Source organism: Euprymna scolopes, chromosome 7 (genome assembly GCF_053919585.1).
Source record: "Euprymna scolopes isolate OS-2025 chromosome 7, ASM5391958v1, whole genome shotgun sequence".
NCBI classification, from domain to species: domain Eukaryota; kingdom Metazoa; phylum Mollusca; class Cephalopoda; order Sepiida; family Sepiolidae; genus Euprymna; species Euprymna scolopes.
The window spans coordinates 108,903,960-108,924,370 of NC_136488.1; the positions used below are offsets into that span (position 1 = coordinate 108,903,960).

Here is a 20,411-nt window from a genome sequence, read left to right on the forward strand (position 1 = left end):
AAACTAACCCCCATTCCTTACCCACAAAATTTTCTTTTCTCCATTCACCCCAATCTAGAGGGCATCCCCACTTAGAGACTGGCCCGCAAAAACGAGGTTCCTTTTATAAACCTAGTGGAACGGGCAGTCTATCAACTAGACGGGGTTGGGAGGGTCCTACTAATCACCTTTTTTTTTCTTCCCCCCTCCCCCCACCCCGCCCTCGACACAAATGAATTATTGTAGGATTTTTATTGTTATCTTTTTCTTGTTTGTTTTTACACGTCAATAAAAAATGTTTTAAAAATTGGGAGTTAAATAGGACGTCCCCCAGTATGAAAGGGTGAATGGGGTATTATGGTGAAAGAAGATACTAGCTGGGAGAAACTTTTGATTTTGTTTAGTTCTGGAGTGACAAGGATGACCAACGACCCCCACAATCCCCCCCTTTTGAGTTGGCCATGCGCCTAAGTTTTTTGTTCATTGTTGATTTTCAATGTATTTTTAATATGAATAAAGGATTTAATATCCCAAAGTGTAGTGTCTGTTTTGCAGATGCCGCACTTAAGATAATGTGTACCAGTCAATGGAGGGGAAACTCTTTATACTCGGACAATTATTATTTTTGGTAACCAGTGTCCCCTTTTTGCATACTTTTAGGGGAGCTGGTTTTTACCCCCCATTAAAAACGGCCTTGAGCCTAATTTGCTTTGGTGGAGAAGCAAATAAACATATTTACACTTAAATAAAGGCAACTTGCCCGAGGAGCAACGACTGGCGCTACCAGTCACGTCGCCCGAATCCACCAGTACCGAAAGATTCCAGTAGCAGCAGCCGTTCTCAGTAGCAGTTCAAACAGCCTTTATCAGGCCTAATAAGTTTTTTCACAAATGCGATTCACTACTGCTTGCTTCCTGAGACCCACCAACAGCGAACTTCACCTCCAGTCTTCAGCGCTTCCAGCTCACTCCAGCGACTTCCTGCAGCCTTTCCAGTCCTTGGCGCTTCCTGCTCATTCCTGCAGCCTTTCCAGCCCTTGGCGCTTTCTGCTCATTGCTGCAGCCTTCCCGGCATTGGTACCTCCTGCAGCCTCGCCTGCCACCTCGCTCCTCCGACCTGCAACCTTGCTCGCACCTGGCTCCCCACCGATCGTCCGTTCCTAAACACTGACACCTCCGTTCTCAGTGTCGTCCGTTCCTTAACACTGGGCCTACGTTCTCAGTGTTGTCTACTCCTTAATACTGATCCCTCCGTTCTCAGTGTCGTCCGTTTCTTAATACTGACCACTTATTCTCAGTGTCCACCGTCCGTTCCGGACCGCCTAGACGTTCAGCTGATTGTTCCAGACCCAGCGAGCAACCCTGAACGACGCTACGTCTCGAGTACTTGTTCCAGACCTCCAGATCTTAGCCTCCAGTGACGTGCGACCTTCCAGGCGACCAGCATCCAGATCAAACGATTTTTTTTTTCGCTTCCTTTAAAAAATAAAAGGCGAACCTTCGTCTTTTACGAAACAACACGTGGCTGTCATTCTTCTTTGCCTTTTTGCTGTTTACTTTTTGCCTGTGTCTACCTTGTTAGTTGTTGGATCGATTGTCCCCGGACGACGGGCCCCGCAACAATATATTATATATTACTTTTCTTTTTGTTTGTGTGGGTGATTATTTGGATTAAAACCGCCTTTGACACGTGTATTTTCTTATGGACATTATTTATATAATTCTTTGTTTTTATAATAAATGTATGTATTTTGGATTTTCTTAATCAAATTTTACTTTAAATTTTCTAACTGGATGCAACATATGGGCGTGTTTATTGTTTTAAACGAGAGTCGAAATTCGGTTCCTTTAAATTTCAACATAATTTTCCTTTGAATGTGACTTACTTGATAACGGCCATTTTGTACATGGCTGGAAAGTCATTCCGCTCACATACTCGCACACTATAAAAGTACGGCGACAGGCAATCGCATCAACGCCTTTGGACTTTGTTGTTTTATTTGATGTCGCGTTTATTTGCTTTCTTATTTATTTAAAAAAAATGCTTTAGTTTTAATACTTTTTGTGTTATTACGAAACAACAAAAAAGAAAACACGGTATTTTTGGTACCGCGCTGAAATAATAACGTTATTTCGAAAGTCATTCTTAAAATGGGGAGAGGAAGGTATTTCGGGGTCACTTGTGCAGTATGCAGATGGCGGCTATTGTTAGGGCCGATAACTCCAATTTCTTCTTGGTCAAATCACGCGGCAAATAAGTAACAAACAAGATTTTTTTCCGAACAGAAAAATATTTGAAAAGCAAAACATTTTTTGTATAAAAAATTAATTTCCAGCAAAGAATCAATGACCGCTCAGATCGAGAAGAGAGCAATGCACTTACCTTAGGTTGCGACGTAACCGTCTTGTAGTATCTTCGCCAGACGAAAGTGGAAAAGATTTACTTTCAATCGCCGGCAACTGAATCAATTTGTGGTGAAGAAAAAGAGAAAAAAGACAAGGGAATCTCCCCTCTTATATAATGGAAGGATCAGATGATTAACTATCACGTGATCCGGAGCACAAAATAAAACTTTAAAAGGGTGAATAACAACAACAATTCTTCTTGGTTAGTATTCAAGGTAAGTGCACGCCGATCCTTCTCTTCTCGAGCAATCATTAATCCTTTTTTTCACACGATCTCCAAGAAAGAAAAAAAAATGCGTGGAAAAACAAAGGATATAAAGCCATGCAATTACTTAATATAGTTAACGTATTAGTATTTTTTTTTTTTTTTTTTTTTTTTGGAGTCCCTAACTATTCTGGGAGGAGGCTAGGCCTACCTCGTCGTCGTCTCTTAGGTGCACAATCCGTACAATACCACTTCTGCCTTTCCGGAGGTGGAGAAACAATTCCCACACACCTGAAGTGACACCAGTCATCACAGCCATCACAACAGATCATATCCTGATCACCTTGCGGGGAACTACACACACGACAAAGCCAAATCACCTCTTCTTCCTGGGAAGGAGTCGATTGAAGGGAAACTGCACCATCGACCGATGCAGGGATGGACTGATCCTGACTCTCGCTGTTTAAAGAGAGTTCAAGTGGAAAGAGGTTCTTCAATGAGTGAATGTGTGCTGCATTGCCCCCCTGCCTTACCTTTGCAGACCTTACTACACCATCCTCACCATAAAACATTTCCAATATAATACCGAGAACCCAAAAGGGTCTTGGTTTAAGAGGACTTTTAACTAAAACGACATCTCCGACCTTAAGCCTGTTTCGGAAAGGCACCCTTGAATGGCCCAGGGGCTTCTCTCTGAGACTTAAGACGTATTCATCATACCATAGTGCTCTGAACTTCTCCAGACACTGGTTTCGTACCTGCATGGTCCTGAGAAGCTTCTCTCGACTTGGAGGGAGGTGGGAAGAAAAATCTTCCTCATTTAAACTCAAAAGTAGTCCAGGACTCTTACTGGGCCTCAGAAATATGTTTTGAGTTACTGCCTCCAGCTCAGTCTCCGCGGATTCTCGATAAGTTAGAGGGCGGTTGTTAATTGCCCTTTGTATATCTGATACTATGGTTAGTAACGTGAAATAATCTATCTCACCTCTACCAACCACCTTATGCAGACAATTTTTAATTGTCTGAATACTCCTCTCCCAGACCCCTCCTACCCAAGGCGAAAATAGAGGGATAAGACAGAATTTAATCAGACACGAGCCAAACTTCTGTTGATAATCGTGGCTCAACATCAACCTCTTAAATAACCGCCCACCTCCTATGAAGGTCTTAGCATTGTCACAGTAAATGGCTGTTGGAACACCATGGAGGTTTGTAAAACGTACCAAAGCTTGCAAAAAGGACAACACGCTCATGTCTGGTACCACCTCAACATGTACAGCCCTGATACTGAGACAGGTGAAGACGAGTAGATACATCTTCACCACCTTAGCCCCTTCCTTAACCCAAAGGTGGCCCGTAAAATCTACTCCCGTGTGTTTGAAGGGAACCTCCAATTCAACACGTGAAGCAGGCAAGCTGGCCACATTGGGGGGCAATACTTGTCTGGCATTGTACTTGCGGCACAGTGCACATGAAGCCAGGACTGTTTTCACTGCTTGTCTCCCCTTGGGCACCCAGTAACCACACCGTCAACTCTACCAGAGTGGATGCAACCCCCAAGTGTTGACACCTTGTATGCGCATCCATTATTATAAGCCGAGTTACTGGGTGATCTTTTGCTAACAGAACAGGGTGTTTAAACTTCCAGGTCGAAATGGAGAGACCTTGCAATTCTGTCACCTGACCTGATAAGACCCTCACCATCAATGAACAGGTCGAGATCACGCACCAAACCCGGAACTGTCCTACCTGAGGAATCCCGCAGGAATGCTACTTCCTCAGCATATCTCTGGCGCTGCATCGTTTTCATCAGCAGAACGGCTGCAAGCCTTTCCGTGTCAACTTCTAACTGACGCAGCCAATGAATGAATCTGAGGACCAAGGAAGTCACTCTCAATAGCTTGGTAAAGGAAGAAAATCTTTCGAGAGGAAGAACTGTAGGTGGTTCCTCTCCCTGTAGAATGGCAGCATTCCAAGAAGAACGGGCCACCACTTGGCTGTGCTGGCTGAGGCATGGCAACTGCTGTGCAGCCCATGGACTGATCCCGCTACTTAACCAATCCGGACCAGTACACCAGAATTGAAGGCAAGCCTTGAACCTTTTCAAAGTTAACCGCCTAGTGATCAAATCGGCAGGATTCTCAGTCGTTGAGACATAACGAAATGAGGGCGAGAAACCTAGTGTGGCTTCCAACTCAGCACTCATCTGTTGGATGTCCTTCAGTCTATTCCGGGCAAAGAGGTTTCTGCTTACAATTGTTCCGGAAATCAGCCAAGAGAGGACCACCTGCGAATCTGTGGCTACATGAATCTCAGAGGGAGAGAACCCTCCAAAATTCCTCAACAAAGTAGGCAGGCACCGGAGAGCCAAAAACACGGCCATAAGTTCTAAGGTGGGTAGAGTTTTCTTTTTCAAGGGAGCCACCCTAGCTTTTGCAAACACCAGACCAGATTGGCAATTTTGCACTACATATGCTGCGAAGCCATATGCTTCTGGAGATGCATCGCAGAAAAGAAAAAGTTTGCCAGCCTCATTCTCGCTGAGTGCTCTTCTGGGGAAGGAGACGCTCTCCAGCTCAGAGAGATCAAGGGAAAGCTTCCTCCATAAGGACAAGTATTCCGGTGGGACCGTTACATCCCATCCCAATCCCTTCTTCCAAAGTTCACTCAACAGAATATGGCCACGTAATGAAACCGGTAGGCACAATGATAACGGGTCATAGACTCTAGCTGTCTCGCTGAGGATCCGTCTCTTTGTAAAGACACTAGAGTCGCACTCAACAGCTGCTACACAAAAAGTGTCTGAGAGAGGACAGTATCTATATCCGAGCACCTTCTCTCATTTGTTGCCATGGTCACTCAGGGAACCATGCTCCTGCATTTTGTTTTGAATCGCCACATGGTTAGAATTACAGGACAGCAGTTCGATTCCTCCCTGACGCAATCGTTCCCGGGTGAGTGTATATAACCGGCACAGTTCATCGGGATCATCATGCAACATAACCACATTATCCATGTAAAACCGATTCTCCATCATGGATCTACAATTATCCATGGGAAACTGCGCTGCATGGTATTTAAGGACATAATTTAATATAAATGAACTAGCAGCATACCCAAAAATAATTGTGTTGTATCTGAAGCAGCGTAGGCGACCTCCTTCTTTTAGGAAAAAACAGAACTTATTCCTGTCCGATTCAAGCTTCAGATGGATCATTAAGAAGGCCTTCTTAATATCTGCTAACACGACGTGCTTATTAGCACGAAAGAGAGTCACAAACTTTGAGGCTACAGTTGAACACTGGCCGAATCTTAGTGGTGGAGGTAGGGTCCGATTTCAGGACAGGCCTGTGCGGAATCCAGACAAACTCTCCGAACCGTTGAGGAGGCACGAAGATCTCCTCTATAATTCCATCCCGTTCCTGCTGATGGAAAACCTTCAAATATTCATGATAAAGTTGCCTCTTCTCCAATCTCTGCACAACATGTTCCAATATTCGCAGAGCCACTGTATGGTTGGAAGGAACACAAGAGATCTTATCGTCCTCCCATGGCAACTGAACGTAATATTTGTTATCCTTAAATGAAATAGACTGTCGAAAGAGAGCAATCTTCTGTTCATCATAATTAAACAGTTCCTGTTCTTCAATACCCAGTGACTCCACACTGAACATCTTCTCCAAACCCCTTTGTACATCACTTTCAGGGAAGAAATCACTTAGAGGGTCTTCATAGGTGCCCTGAGACTCCAGCACAAAACATAGGTGAGATGGGTTGACCTCAGCAGTCAACGCAAGTACAGCATCGAAGGTAAGGCATTCTGAGTTCTTGCCCACAGAATGGTCAGTATGTAAAAACTGCTTCACCTCACCGAAGGGGGCGAGTCCTATTGGTGTCAAAAATGCCTGTCCAAGCAAACAAGGAACCAATTGAAGGCTCCCTAAATGTTGAATGAGATCCAGCCCAATTATTCCATTAATACTTTTTTTCACACAATATATAATTGTAAAAACATTTATTTAAAAGTCTGCGTAAGAAAATATAATTTTAATAAAATAATTTTGTAATAAAAACATTAGATTTTTGTAAAGTAAAATATTTTTTTCGAACAAATAAATACTTTAAATGAAACATCTTTTTGAATTAAAGTAACTTTGAAGGGTCAACAAAAAACTAATAATTTAAATGCTTTCTGACAGACGCGCCACATGGCGACAGTTGAGTGGAACTCGTCAAGAAAAGAGTGCCGCCGTGCGCATACTGCAGAAATGCATTTTCTTTTCGTGAACAAAAAAAGTGTTAAAACTGAATTCATTTTTCGGTATTTCACGGGGAACGTGAACCCTGCATAACGGTGTTTTATTTAATGATTGCTCTCTCAAAGCGTTTTCTTTCACTTTCTTCGTATATATCTCATAGACTTTATTTCATTAATTACTAGCAGGGGTACCCGGCGTTACCCGGGTGTTTGTAGGTGTGTGTGGTGTTAAATAAAAAAGAAACTGGGGGGGGGTCGAACCCGAAGCCCTGAGGCGAAGTTTGAAAATAAAATCGGCCAGCCAAAATGAGTTAGCGAAAAATGTTTGAAAGTCGTCGAGCGTGACGACGACAGCGACGACGACGATGACGATGTAAGCATTGTTATAAGCGAATTAAGAAAAGAAAACAACGTTTTAATTAGGCGGGGGGGAGGAATCAGCCAGCCAGAATGAGTTAGTGGAAGATGTTTGAAAGTCGTCAAGCGAAGTAAGAAAAGAAAACAACGTTTTAATTAAGCGGGGGGGGGGGTAATCAAAACATCAAAAAAAACACACACACACAAAAAAATCTAATGCAAGGTAAACGAACGATGAAAACAGAAAAACGAACACGTGAAAAATGTTTCGATATTAAAATTTAAAAAATCGGTGGATACCCGGGTGTCGCTAAGAATAAGCGAAGTAAAAAGAAAAAAAACAGGAAAACGAACGTTACGTGAAAAATGGCTTAAATAACACAGGGTTCAATATTTAAATTTAAAAAATCGAAAAAAAAATTTCTCACACCACGATTCGAACCCAAAACGTTTAGATTACGAACAAACGCGTTCCCCAACTGCGCTAAAGCGACGGAGATGAAATGTGCTCGGTTTTTCAACTATTTAAAGTAAATCAGGTCACGACGTCATGACGTCATCTGACGCATGCGTAGAATCGGTCATCGTTACGAAAAACCCTGTGGAAAATTGTCGATTTCTGGGTGAAAAAGTTAACGTTTTTGGCCAAATTTTCGATATTTTTCAAGCGAAGGATGGGGCTTCGATATGATACCGAGTTTGTGAATTTTCGTCGCGTGTGTCGAAAGTTTTTAGCAGACACACAAACATACACACATACATACACACAAACAAACATACATACATTTTCGCTTTTATATATATAGATAGATGTTTTTGAATTTTTTTTTCTTTCTTTGGGTGAATTTATTAATTATGTTTTTGATTTTTTTTTCTGCTTGTGTGAATATGATTCATACTTTTATTTCGTGCTCGTTTTTATTTTATTTTTATTTCATTTGTGCAGTCACACACACACACACACACACACACACGTGCGCAAATAAACGAACCTTTATTCATTTCAATTTTCCCCGCGCATTTTGCAAAAAAATATGTTTTGTCAGCAACTGCACAATTTCAAATACGCCCACACACATTTCTCAAACAACAAAAGTAAAATGAACATATTTTTGGCGTACGTAGTTGAAAGCACCATCACGTGACACAAGCAACCAATGAGAAAATTTGTGGAAATTATCTTTCACTATCTTTCTTTCCCTTTTCTTTCTCCTGTTTCGGTTCTTCCTTCCTTTCTTCTTAACCCCTTTCCTACCCCCTTCCCTGGCTTCCCCCTTTTTTTTATGTCACCTGACTCCCTTATGCCCGTTGATTGGATGCGACGTTTTCGCGCTAAATTGAGGCACGTGTGTGATATTTGAGTTAAAATAGTCAGTTGTGAACAAGGCTTCGAAGAGACCAGAACGGTCGAACTGTCGGTCTCGGATAAAAAGGGACGCCTGGAATTTACTAAGGCGTTGAACAACTCTGTCTTGACGAGACATTAAATTCGTAGAAAAGAAGAACCTAGTTTTCTAAGACACTTGAAAACTAATACTATTATCGAGAAAAGATAATAGATGTTTTGAATAGAAGAACCTAGTTTTCTAAGACACTTGAAAACTAATACTATTATCGAGAAAAGATAATAGACGTTTTAAACAGAAGAACCAAGTTTTCTAAGACACTTGAAAACTGATACTATTATCGAGGAAAGATAATAGAAGTTTTGAACAGAAAATTCGCCGCAGGGAAGTTTTCGAAGATACCCGAAAACACCAGAATATTCAGCCTTAAGAAATTTCGACCTTGCTGAAGGACTACGAAAAACGAATTTCCAGGAAAAAGAAAGAAAAAGGGAACTTTTAACCAACACAAACTCAAAAATAAAACCCACAAGAAAACGAACTTTCTAAATGTTCCTTTCGTAAAAGGGCGCCCAGAAGCTTCCAGTAAGTGATCCCCTCCTTTTTCCCCCCTTCTTCCTCCTTCTCTATCTCTCTTTCCTTCTATTTCCCTTCACTCTCTCTCCCCCGTTTTGGTTACTACTACAAGACTCTTGTAAGCCAGATGGACATTTTTGGCAGCCCATAGAGGTCACAAACCTTTCCTTTAGATATCTTTGTTAATAAATTCTGTTTCTCCTATTTTTTCTCTTTTTGTTTGTAATTTTTTCCTTCAGTTTCAGAGTTAGTAGTAACGATTAATTGTTTAAGAAGAATTAACTTCCACGGGACAAAGTGGATAATAAAATTTCTTCACTCTGCCAAAAATTGGTACTCATAGAGTTAATAACTCTGCCAGTTTAGTAAGCTACTCTCTGCTAAACTGGTCTCGGCTTTTTGATGACCGGCTGCTGTCCATCGCGTAGATAGTACCCCCTCCCTCCTTCCTTCTTCTTTGTTTCTGCGTCGGCCATTTTGGCTTCTTGTTCCTTTTTTTACAGGCATTTTTGGCGCCAAGAAGGGTTGTTGTGGCGCGCGCGCCAAAAGGGTAGTGGTTTAGCATTTAGCCGTTGATAGGTTAGAAGGGGTGGGGTTTAGTATTCTAAAATGACTACCTCTCCCACTACCTCAATGTTATTTGAAAAAAGAAAGATTATTAGAGATAAAATCTTAACTGTATTTGAGTTTTTAGACTCATTAGATGAAATAAATGAAGTAGGTTATACGTTATATAAAAAGCAGATAGATGATTACATTGCTTCAGTGGATTTATTAGACGAGCAAATTATTAATGCCTATTTAATTGAGGGAACAGAAGATGAGGAGATTAAGGCATTTAATAGGGATTGCGCTCTCCATCGAGTGAAGGTTTTGGAAAAATTGTCTAGACTCAAGCCTTCGGTAGAAGTAAGGGATAGTGCAAATCACAAAGTCTCTCTTATTAAGGAAAAATGTCTGGGGATGACGCCCAAAATTGAATGTCCCAAGTTTAGTGAAAAGGATTTAGAAAACGATATATTAGCCTTCCTTAATTTTCAGCGGGAATTCGAAAATAGCGTAGTGGACTTAGAAAATGACGCCCTGAGGTTAGTTGTGTTGAAAAACCATTTGTCTGGCTACGCCTTTCAACTGGTGCGGCACCTCTCTATATCTGAGGAAAACTATCGCATAGCCACCGACATTCTCGCGTCGGAATTTCTAGATAAGGACAACATTGTGGATTCAGTTTTTTCCCATATATTGGGTATAGAGAAGTTAAGCAACAATTTAGTAGCAAAGAAGTTCTTGAATTCTGTTAAGGCTCAGGTTCACGAATTAAATAGTTCCTTCAGTTTAAATTTCTTGGAGATGAACTCTCCCGGAAACAAGTTGTTAAGTCATATTGTTTTTAGTAAGCTGCCCACTCTTTTTAGGTCTGAGTTGATACATAAAATAGGAAATAATTACCCTACCCTGGAAGACATACTAGACCACAGTTCGGAAATATTTCGAACGATTGAGTTTTGTAAAAATAAGGAAACATATCCTCGGAAGGTGGCTAGTATACCTAAGAAAACATTTTCCCCTAGGTTCATGGGCTCTCCAGATGCTAAAAAACCTTCCACACTGGAAAATTTTCATATCCAGTCTACTAAGATTGGATTTAAGTGTAATTTTTGCCGAACCAATAACCATAACGGTTATTACTGCAAGTTTTTTCCTTCTCATGCTGCCCGGTTGAGGAGGTGTAAGGAGATTGGCTTATGTAGCAAGTGCTCGAGCCCTTCTCATGCAGAAGAGTCATGTATTTGCAAGGGTAAGGAGTATGGAATGTGCTGGCTATGTAATAAGAAGGGTCACTGTAGAGTGCTGTGTCCTTCTGTTGGGGGTGAATCTACTGCTTCTAATGCTTGTTGGCACTTGAATAGCTCTTCGTTACTGCCTGTTGTTGAGGTTGCCGTCGACAATGGATCTGGTGAAAGTGTATCTTTCAACTGCCTTATCGACACTGGTAGTGAGCGATCCTATTTGTCTGGAAAAATGTTGGATGCCTTTTCTGATATTAATACTCCCATGAGAGATCGTAAGTTTCTGATTAAGACCTTTTTGGGAAAAGAAGTTAAACACTTGAAGGAAGTTAATCTTCAAGTGAGGTTTCCAAATTCATGCCATTCTGTGTTGTTCTTGGTGGATGATGATATGGACCTTTCGTTTCGTGTTCACGGATTGAATTCTGTGGTAGAAGACCTTAAGAAACATCAGGTCAAATTGGCTGCTAATTTCTCGGAGTTGAGAGATGGCACTTTGCCTGTATATGGCTTACTGGGTGTGGACGTGCTTAGGTTTTGGGGACCTATGAATTTAAAGGAGTTTAGAGAGGGCCTTGTGTGGGAATTTCCCCAAGGAATGGTTTTGTTTGGTGATCTGGCGGATTTTGGGTCTCCTCCTTCCAAAGACCTGGAAAAGGGGTTGGAATTGAATTATGCTCAAGTCGTCAAGGAACACTCTGTGTGCGACCTCACTCATGTATATTTTACGTTGAACCCCAAGTCTGTGTATACTGATCCGTTCAGTTGTTTTGAGGAGTCTTCTGTTGAGAGGACTGTAGAAAAAATGTTTAGTTTGGAAACCATAGGTATTGTTGATGAGGAATTCAGTGATTTCGATAAGAATATGATTGAGTCCTTTCGCTCCTCCATTCGCTTCATAGATAACTCTTACTATGTCAGTTTTCCTTGGAATGAAGAAAAATTAAAATCGGTGCCTGCTAATCATCAGGTGTCTTTGTCAGTTTTGAATCGCGTATCGAAGAAGCTGACGGAACAGGGGTTGTACGAGGATTATTGTCAGGTCTTCTTAGATCAAGAAAAGGAAGGAATAATTGAAAGGATTGTGGTTACTCCTTCCGATTTTAACAAATACGTATGGATTCCTCATCGACCGGTGATAAAACAGGATTTACAGTGCACGACCAAGATTAGACTGGTCTTCAATTGTTCTTTGAGAACCGGTGGGAAACCTTCTTTAAATGACTGCGCTTATTCTGGTGTCAATATGTGCACTGACATGCTGGATTTGCTTTTGCGGTTTCGGATGAACCAGTATGTTCTACTGGCCGATATTCGGAAGGCCTTTTTAATGATTCGTTTGAATGACGAATGTGACAAAAATAGATTCTGCTTCTTTTTAAGATTGGGTAATGAGTTGATCTGCTTTAGATACAACACTCTTATATTTGGCTTTGTATCCAGTCCTTTCATACTGAGCTACATGGTTCGATATCATGTGGAGAAATACCCTCCTGGTCCTTGCAGGGAGATGCTTTTGGGCCACTTCTATGTGGACAATCTGGTGAAAACTCATAATTCTGCTGAAGTTCTGATGCAGCTGTACTTGGAAGCTGTTTCTGTCATGGGGGAAGGTGGATTTTCCTTGAGGAATTGCTGTAGCAACAATGAAGTGCTTGCTAAGCGAATGTTGCAGGATAACAGTCTCTCCTCCCACGGTTCTGACACTGAGAAGGTATTGGGCTATTTGTATAACCCTTCCTCTGACAAAATGCGAGTAAGTTCTTGCATTGAAGGAAGATCAGTATCCTCTAAGAGGGATATTTTGTCTGTAAATTCCTCTGTATTTGACCCCCTTGGCTTAATGCTCCCTGTTACTATTAAAGGTAGGATCCTTCTTAGTAAATTGTGGAAGTTGAAAGTATCCTGGGACCAGCCGGTCCCACCCGACATTATGGTTGACTGGGAGAAGTTGTATAAGGATCTGGTACGTATTGGGGAGCTTGAATTCGACCGTTACTCCGTGGCTTCCGATTCTTCAGCCACGTTGATAGTGTTTTGTGATGCCTCGAACCTGGCCTATGGAATCGCGGTATATTTACATCAGCATGGAGAAGCCAGACTGATATTCGCTAAAGCCAGGGTTGTTCCCTCTGTTAAGAGAACCTTACCCACCTTGGAGCTGTTAGCGGTATATTTATGCATGAAGCACATTTCTGTTCTGGTGAAAATACTCCCTTTGGAAGTGCTCAGTTCTGTGATTATCGCTGTAGATGCACAGGTAGTACTGTCCTGGGTTTTATCTGACAATGTCCATACGAAATGTCAATTCACTCGTAACCGGTTAAAAGATGTAAAAGCGATGGTAAAAAATCTTAGTGATAAAGGTTTGACAGTGAAGTTTAAGTATGTGAAGACTGATGACAATCCTGCTGACTTTGTCACGAGGGGTATGTCCCTGAACAAATTTAAAATGATTTTTACTCGTTGGTTATTCGGGCCTGAATGGTTGAGAGGAGATAACTTGATCTGGCCTAGTTATGACCTGAATTGTCTTAATCCGGCTAGCCAGATGTTGATCAGTACAGTTACTGGTTGTGAACCTGTCTTTCAGGGCAGTTATATAATTGAAGTAGAGAGATTTTCTTCGCTGAAGAAGCTCATTGGAGTTTTGATTGCTGTATTCCGATTTATATAAAAAATGAGAGGTATTGTTCTCGACTCTAGTATTAAGGCGAAATTGTACTTGCTCAGAATGACACAAGGACTGTTCCTTTCTAAGGAAAAGGATTATTTGTCTAAGTCTGATGGCGGTGAAGCCCCCCCTTTGGTTTCTAAATTTAATTTATTTTTGGATGATGAAGGATTGATTCGCTCACGAGGTAGAATTGGTAAATCTACTTATTTTTCTGATGCAGTCCTTCATCCTATTCTGCTTCCTAAGTCTTGTCATGTTACAAGTTTGATAATCATGGATTGTCATTTGAAGTGTAAGCATCTGGGAATTGCTGCTACGCTTAGCAAAATCAGAATGTTGGGATTTTGGATACCCAAAGCTAGACAAGCTATTAAAACGGTGATATCTTGTTGTGTCGTTTGCAAAAAATATAACACTCTTTCCTTTAGATATCCCAAGGTTACAAATTTGCCTAAGCATCGGGTTAATTTAGTTAAGCCGTTCTTGCACACCGGGATCGATTTTACTGGCCATTTGTGGGTGCATGAAGGTGATGAAACTAAAAAGATGTATATTTTAATCTTCACCTGTTTTAGTGTGCGAGCTATACACTTGGAACTGTTGCCTGATATGACCACTCAGTCTGTGGTTTTGGCATTTTTGAGATTTTTCAATTTTTATGGGGTCCCTTCTCACATTTATTCGGATAATGCAAAGTCCTTTGTGGCGGGTTGTGACCTTGTTAAACAGGTTTATTTGTCTGACGAATTTAGAGGGACAGTTGATGCCCATCTTATCAAACACCAAACGATACCTTTATATTCTGCTTGGTACGGTGCTGTGTGGGAAAGATTAATTTGAGTTGTAAAAAGTTGTCTTTTCAAGGTTATAGGACGTAGGAAGTTAAGTTATTTTCAACTTTTGACGGTTCTGTCAGATGTGCAAGGATCTGTTAACGATCGGCCCTTGACCTATCGTTGCTCTGATGACTCTGGCTTGGAGGTGATTACTCCTAATGCCTTTGTGCATCCCTTCCATAAAAACTCTGTGTTTTTGTCCTTAGAAGAAGATTGTTTCCTGAATAACCCCCCTAGTAAAGAAGATCTTATTGAGAGTCTGGGATGTAGAGATGAATTCTTGAATCGTTTTAAAAGGCTATGGTATGAACAATATCTCTTGGGTCTGAGGGAGTTGAAGCAGGATCTTTACCAATCTGATTTTGAAAATATGATTAAGCTGGGTGATGTCGTTTTGATAAAAAACCCTATGAAGCCTCGTCCTTACTGGTCCTTGGGAAGGGTGGTTAATCTAACTTCTGGGTCGGATAGCTTAGTTCGGTCAGCTTTAATCAGGAGGAGTGATGGCAGCACTCAGGAACATTCCTTAAGGAACTTGTGTCCTTTAGAACTTTCCATAACCCATTCTCACCAAGCTTCTAACGATGGAGAGGGCAATTCTCTGAGCTCGGGGACTAGTCGGGACAGGGAAAACTTTCAGTCTAGGCCTGTAAGGTCTGTTAAACCTTTAAATGAAAGAAATCCAGAATACGTTTGGTATTAGATTGTTGTTTGAGGATTTTTTCTTTTTGTCTTTTTTCTTTTTAGGGAGAGTGTGGAAATTATCTTTCACTATCTTTCTTTCCCTTTTCTTTCTCCTGTTTCGGTTCTTCCTTCCTTTCTTCTTAACCCCTTTCCTACCCCCTTCCCTGGCTTCCCCCTTTTTTTATGTCACCTGACTCCCTTATGCCCGTTGATTGGATGCGACGTTTTCGCGCTAAATTGAGGCACGTGTGTGATATTTGAGTTAAAATAGTCAGTTGTGAACAAGGCTTCGAAGAGACCAGAACGGTCGAACTGTCGGTCTCGGATAAAAAGGGACGCCTGGAATTTACTAAGGCGTTGAACAACTCTGTCTTGACGAGACATTAAATTCGTAGAAAAGAAGAACCTAGTTTTCTAAGACACTTGAAAACTAATACTATTATCGAGAAAAGATAATAGATGTTTTGAATAGAAGAACCTAGTTTTCTAAGACACTTGAAAACTAATACTATTATCGAGAAAAGATAATAGACGTTTTAAACAGAAGAACCAAGTTTTCTAAGACACTTGAAAACTGATACTATTATCGAGGAAAGATAATAGAAGTTTTGAACAGAAAATTCGCCGCAGGGAAGTTTTCGAAGATACCCGAAAACACCAGAATATTCAGCCTTAAGAAATTTCGACCTTGCTGAAGGACTACGAAAAACGAATTTCCAGGAAAAAGAAAGAAAAAGGGAACTTTTAACCAACACAAACTCAAAAATAAAACCCACAAGAAAACGAACTTTCTAAATGTTCCTTTCGTAAAAGGGCGCCCAGAAGCTTCCAGTAAGTGATCCCCTCCTTTTTCCCCCCTTCTTCCTCCTTCTCTATCTCTCTTTCCTTCTATTTCCCTTCACTCTCTCTCCCCCGTTTTGGTTACTACTACAAGACTCTTGTAAGCCAGATGGACATTTTTGGCAGCCCATAGAGGTCACAAACCTTTCCTTTAGATATCTTTGTTAATAAATTCTGTTTCTCCTATTTTTTCTCTTTTTGTTTGTAATTTTTTCCTTCAGTTTCAGAGTTAGTAGTAACGATTAATTGTTTAAGAAGAATTAACTTCCACGGGACAAAGTGGATAATAAAATTTCTTCAAATTCAGAAGATTGTCTTTTTAACGCTTTTCCAAAAAGCAAAATATCAGCAGTAGCAATCGTGCTCTGGAGCCGGCCAAAATGTATAAAACAGTCGTCTACTGAGAGATTTGAGCTTTTCCCTCTCTGCTCGCTTCGACGACACAACGAGAATAAGCCTCTCGTGTTCACAACATCGTCACACGCAGACACTCAAAAATCACTTATGCACACACGCATTCATCCGCACATCTAGATTAATAACAAAAAATCATTCTCTTCTCGAATTACTTTCCTCGTGGGACTCTTTAAGTAAGGCGAACTTCGCCAGATAAACATAAACTTTAAATTTTCACACAGGACTTTAACCTTCAAAACTCATTAATTCTACGAAAGACTTTCACCTAGCATTCTAATCATAATGACTTCGAAAGAACTTTCACCGATCGGACCTTTGTTTATTCACCTTATTGTTTTTGTTAAAAAAAATAAATGCCGTATATTTAAATCAGGAGGTGTCGTTTTGTTTTATTCTTTTTTTTTTTTTTTGTTATTTTGTTTGGGGCGAGGAAATTTAATTTCACTTAAACTTCCGAACCCTTACACATTGGTGACACCCGACCGTGAAATAAGACACACGCGTCCTTCTGTACCCTACAAATTGGTTATACCCGAGCGTGAGATGAAACACGCACTTCCTTCTGTGGTTAGAAGCAAGAAAAGAGAAGTCTTACCGTGGGTGCTCAGCGAGTGAGTACAGGCGAAGAAAAGGAAGAACAAACATGGCGGCCAGCATTTTTATTTCGTCCGTTCTCGCATAATCTCGTGTGTGCGTGAAGATGGAACCTATAAAACGATGTTCATTTCTGGGTGCTGGGAGATGATTCCCGGCCAGCCAAGAGAGAAGAGACAGAGGACTGTAGCGATAATCTTTCTTGAACATTCCGTTTGTGTATTTGAGGTGAACCCCCCCCCATTTTACGTCAAGCTATTTCGGCGATGGCCAACGCAGGTTTAAGCAATATGATTAAGCCTTTTAATGGCGACGTTGATGTGGTGGTGTGGCTTAAAAAATTGGACCTTGTAGCAGGGATTCAGAAGCTGGATGATGTGGCCGCAGTAATACCACTGTTTCTGGAAGGGGACGCACTGGCCCTCTATTTGGAGCTCAGCGAGCGGGAACAGGGTGATGCAGACGCCATCAAGGGTCGACTGATCGAAGCTTTCGCAGAGGGGCCTTTCGAGGCCTTTAATAAGTTGAAAGAGAAGAGGTGGACTGGTGAATCTGTGGATGTCTATGCGAATGAGATAAGGAGATTGGTTGAGTTGTCGGGCATCAGAGGACATGCCACGAGTCACGTAGTCAAGATGACTTTTGTTACCGGGTTCCCGGAAGAAATATCGAAAAGGTTGCAGCAGGTACCGGGGTTGGAGACGCTGGATGTGAGTGAGCTGCTGTGAACTGCGAAAATTTTAGTGAGCACCCAGCCCACGGAGCCTGGAGGAACGACAGCAACGGTACAGCAGGATGTGGGCAGGAATCTGCCAAACCCGGGGATCGCATGTTTCGAATGCGGGGGACCACACATGAGAAGAGACTGCAGGAAGTTCTTGCAACGGACAGTGTGTTACAAATGCAATCGAAGAGGCCATTTAGCGGTAAAATGCACAAGTTCAGGAAACTGGCGAGGGGAGGCCGACGCGCCAGCGGCCGCCCCGATTCGAGAATAGAGGCGCACCCGCAGCAAATGCCCAAACAGAAGATTGCGGTGGAAGGACGGGAAATTATGGCCCTGATTGACACTGGCTGCACCACTACCATGGTGCACACTACCCTGGTCGGAAGATGGAAAGGGAAGGGTGAAGTAGTGGCATTCGATGGGTCGCGAGTGAAGTGTCGAGGGAAGAAGACCGTCACTATTGATATTGCTGAACGTCGGATGAGGGTCTATGCAATTGTCACTGATCGCCTGGTGCCTGGTGTCCAAGCCATCATTGGAATGGATGTTATATGCCGCCTTGGAGGTGTTACCATCACATGTGACAATGTGAGGTTCGGACTAGCTGAGTGCGCGGTGACGGAGAACGCCCCCAGAGGGATCAACAAGGCCGGGGAGGAAAGAAAATTGTCGATCAAAGATCAGGACTTCCGAGCCGAATTCGACGGAGAGCGGTGGACGGTGGAGTGGGCATGGAAACATCAAGCGCCATCGCTGACAAACAGGGTGGCGTGCTACACAAATTCGCTTAGAGGAGGGGCGAGAAAGGAGTTTGAGCAGGAAGTCGACCGATGGATTGAGGAAGGGATACTGATGCCTTGGACGGATGATGTGGAGTCGGGCATTTTGCCGTTGATGGCCGTTCTGCAAACAACTAAAGGGAAAGTAAGACCGGTCCTGGATTTCCGAGAGCTGAACGGCCATGTTAAGTGCCATACGGGAGGCGACACCGTAGATGTGTGCAGTGAGACCATTAGGGAATGGAGGCAGATGAATGGGGCATCTACATTGGTAGATCTAAAATCTGCCTATTTGCAACTCCATGTTGCCAAGAAGCTCTGGAAATATCAGTTAGTCAAGTACAAAGGCAAAACCTACTGCCTTACACGAGTAGGGTTCGGGTTAAATTCGGCACCCAAGATTATGTCAACTATCCTCAGGAAGATTCTGGAGACAATGGGAAAGGGAGATGGGGTAGTGAGCTCATACATAGACGACATTCTGGTGAATGAAACTGTGGTAACTGCCAAGGAGGTGGTGGCTCATTTGAAGAAATTCGGGTTGGTCGCCAAAGAGCCGGAAAAATTAGACGGAGGGGCTGCTTTGGGCCTAAAACTGAAACGAGGTGCGTCAGGCGGCCTAGAGTTTCGCAGGGGAAACGAAATCCCACAACTGAAGCAGGAGCTCAACAGACGTGAACTTTTTTCCATATGCGGAAAGTTGATCGGACATTACCCCATTGCTAGCTGGCTTAGACCAGCATGCAGCTACATAAAGAGACACGCCGAAGGACAAGGATGGAATGATAAGGTGGGAGAAAGAACGGTCGCCATGATGGAAGAGCTCCTGAAAGAAGCAGAACGGCAAGACCCAGTCCGGGGAACCTGGAACATACCGCGAACATTGGATGGAGTCGTGTGGTGCGATGCGAGCAGCATTGCAACAGGGGTCGTTTTGGAAATTGGAGGAGTAGTTGCAGAAGATGCAGCCTGGTTGAGGAAAAAGAATGACGTCAGTCACATCAATGTGGCGGAATTAGACGCGACAATAAAAGGAGTCAATCTGGCCTTGAAATGGGGACTACGTGACATCTGCATCAAAACAGACTCCGCCACGGTGTTTGCTTGGCTAAAGTCTCTCATTTCAAGCAAAAAAAGGATAAAAACGAGAGGGACTGCTGAGATGTTAGTGAAGTGCAGGCTTGGGGTGCTGGCTGAGCTGATGCAAGAGTTTTGTTTGAAGCTTCGCGTAGACATGGTGGCTTCTGAAAAGAACCGAGCAGATGCTCTCACAAGAGTGAAGAAGAGTTAGCTGTTGCCAAAGAAAGATGTTGTTGCTGCATCGGATCTAGATGATGTTGGTGTGCGAGAACTGCACAATTTGCACCATATGGGGGTAGAGAGGACTTGGTACTTAGTGAAAAAAGTCGACCCAAGAATCACCAAGGAGCAGGTGAGGCAAGTGGTCAGGACATGCGACAGATGTCAGTCGATTGATCCTGCTCCAAGCACACATGAAGCTGGCCAATTGGAGGTGAGTGGGACCTGGGAGAGACTGGCATGCGATGTCACCCATTACAGGGGTGGACTTTACCTTACCATGATTGACTGTGGGCCCGGGCGATTTGCCCTATGGAAGAAGCTACGTGGAGGAACAGGCAATGAAATAGCGGCAATCTTTGATGAGGTGTTTTTGGAGCGAGGCCCCGTGGAAGAGTTGTTAACCGACAACGGGACTGCGTTCAAGTCAGTAGCAGCGACAGAAGTACTGAAGAAATGGAAGATCCAACAATTTTTCAGAGCTGCCTACAGACCTAGTGGCAACGGGATCGTAGAGAGAAACCAGCGCACAATAAAGGCAGTTGCGGAAAGAGGAGGCACCTCACCTGAGCAAGCCGTCTTCTGGTATAACATGTTGCCTAAACTGGGACAAGTACCAGAGACGGTCCCGCAACTGTCAAT

General features: G+C 42.6%; 2 protein-coding genes across 2 annotated transcripts; both read left to right on the forward strand.

Moving 5' to 3' along the window:
• Positions 1 to 9,735: 9,735 nt before the first annotated feature.
• LOC145280319 (uncharacterized) lies at positions 9,736 to 13,593 on the forward strand. The gene has a single exon (XM_080132089.1). The coding sequence runs from the start codon at positions 9,736 to 9,738 to the stop codon at positions 13,591 to 13,593; it is 3,858 nt and encodes a 1,285-aa protein (XP_079988215.1).
• Positions 13,594 to 13,866: 273 nt separating this feature from the next.
• On the forward strand, positions 13,867 to 14,433 carry LOC145280320 (uncharacterized). The gene has a single exon (XM_080132090.1). It carries the CDS (start codon positions 13,867 to 13,869, stop codon positions 14,431 to 14,433), a length of 567 nt encoding a protein of 188 aa, XP_079988216.1.
• The last annotated feature ends 5,978 nt before the right edge of the window (positions 14,434 to 20,411 follow it).

Bases quoted from the DNA above. Each gene is read 5' to 3' on its own strand.
- LOC145280319 (XM_080132089.1), top strand. From the start codon at position 9,736: ATGACTACCTCTCCCACTACCTCAATGTTATTTGAAAAAAGAAAGATT.
- LOC145280320 (XM_080132090.1), top strand. From the start codon at position 13,867: ATGGATTGTCATTTGAAGTGTAAGCATCTGGGAATTGCTGCTACGCTT.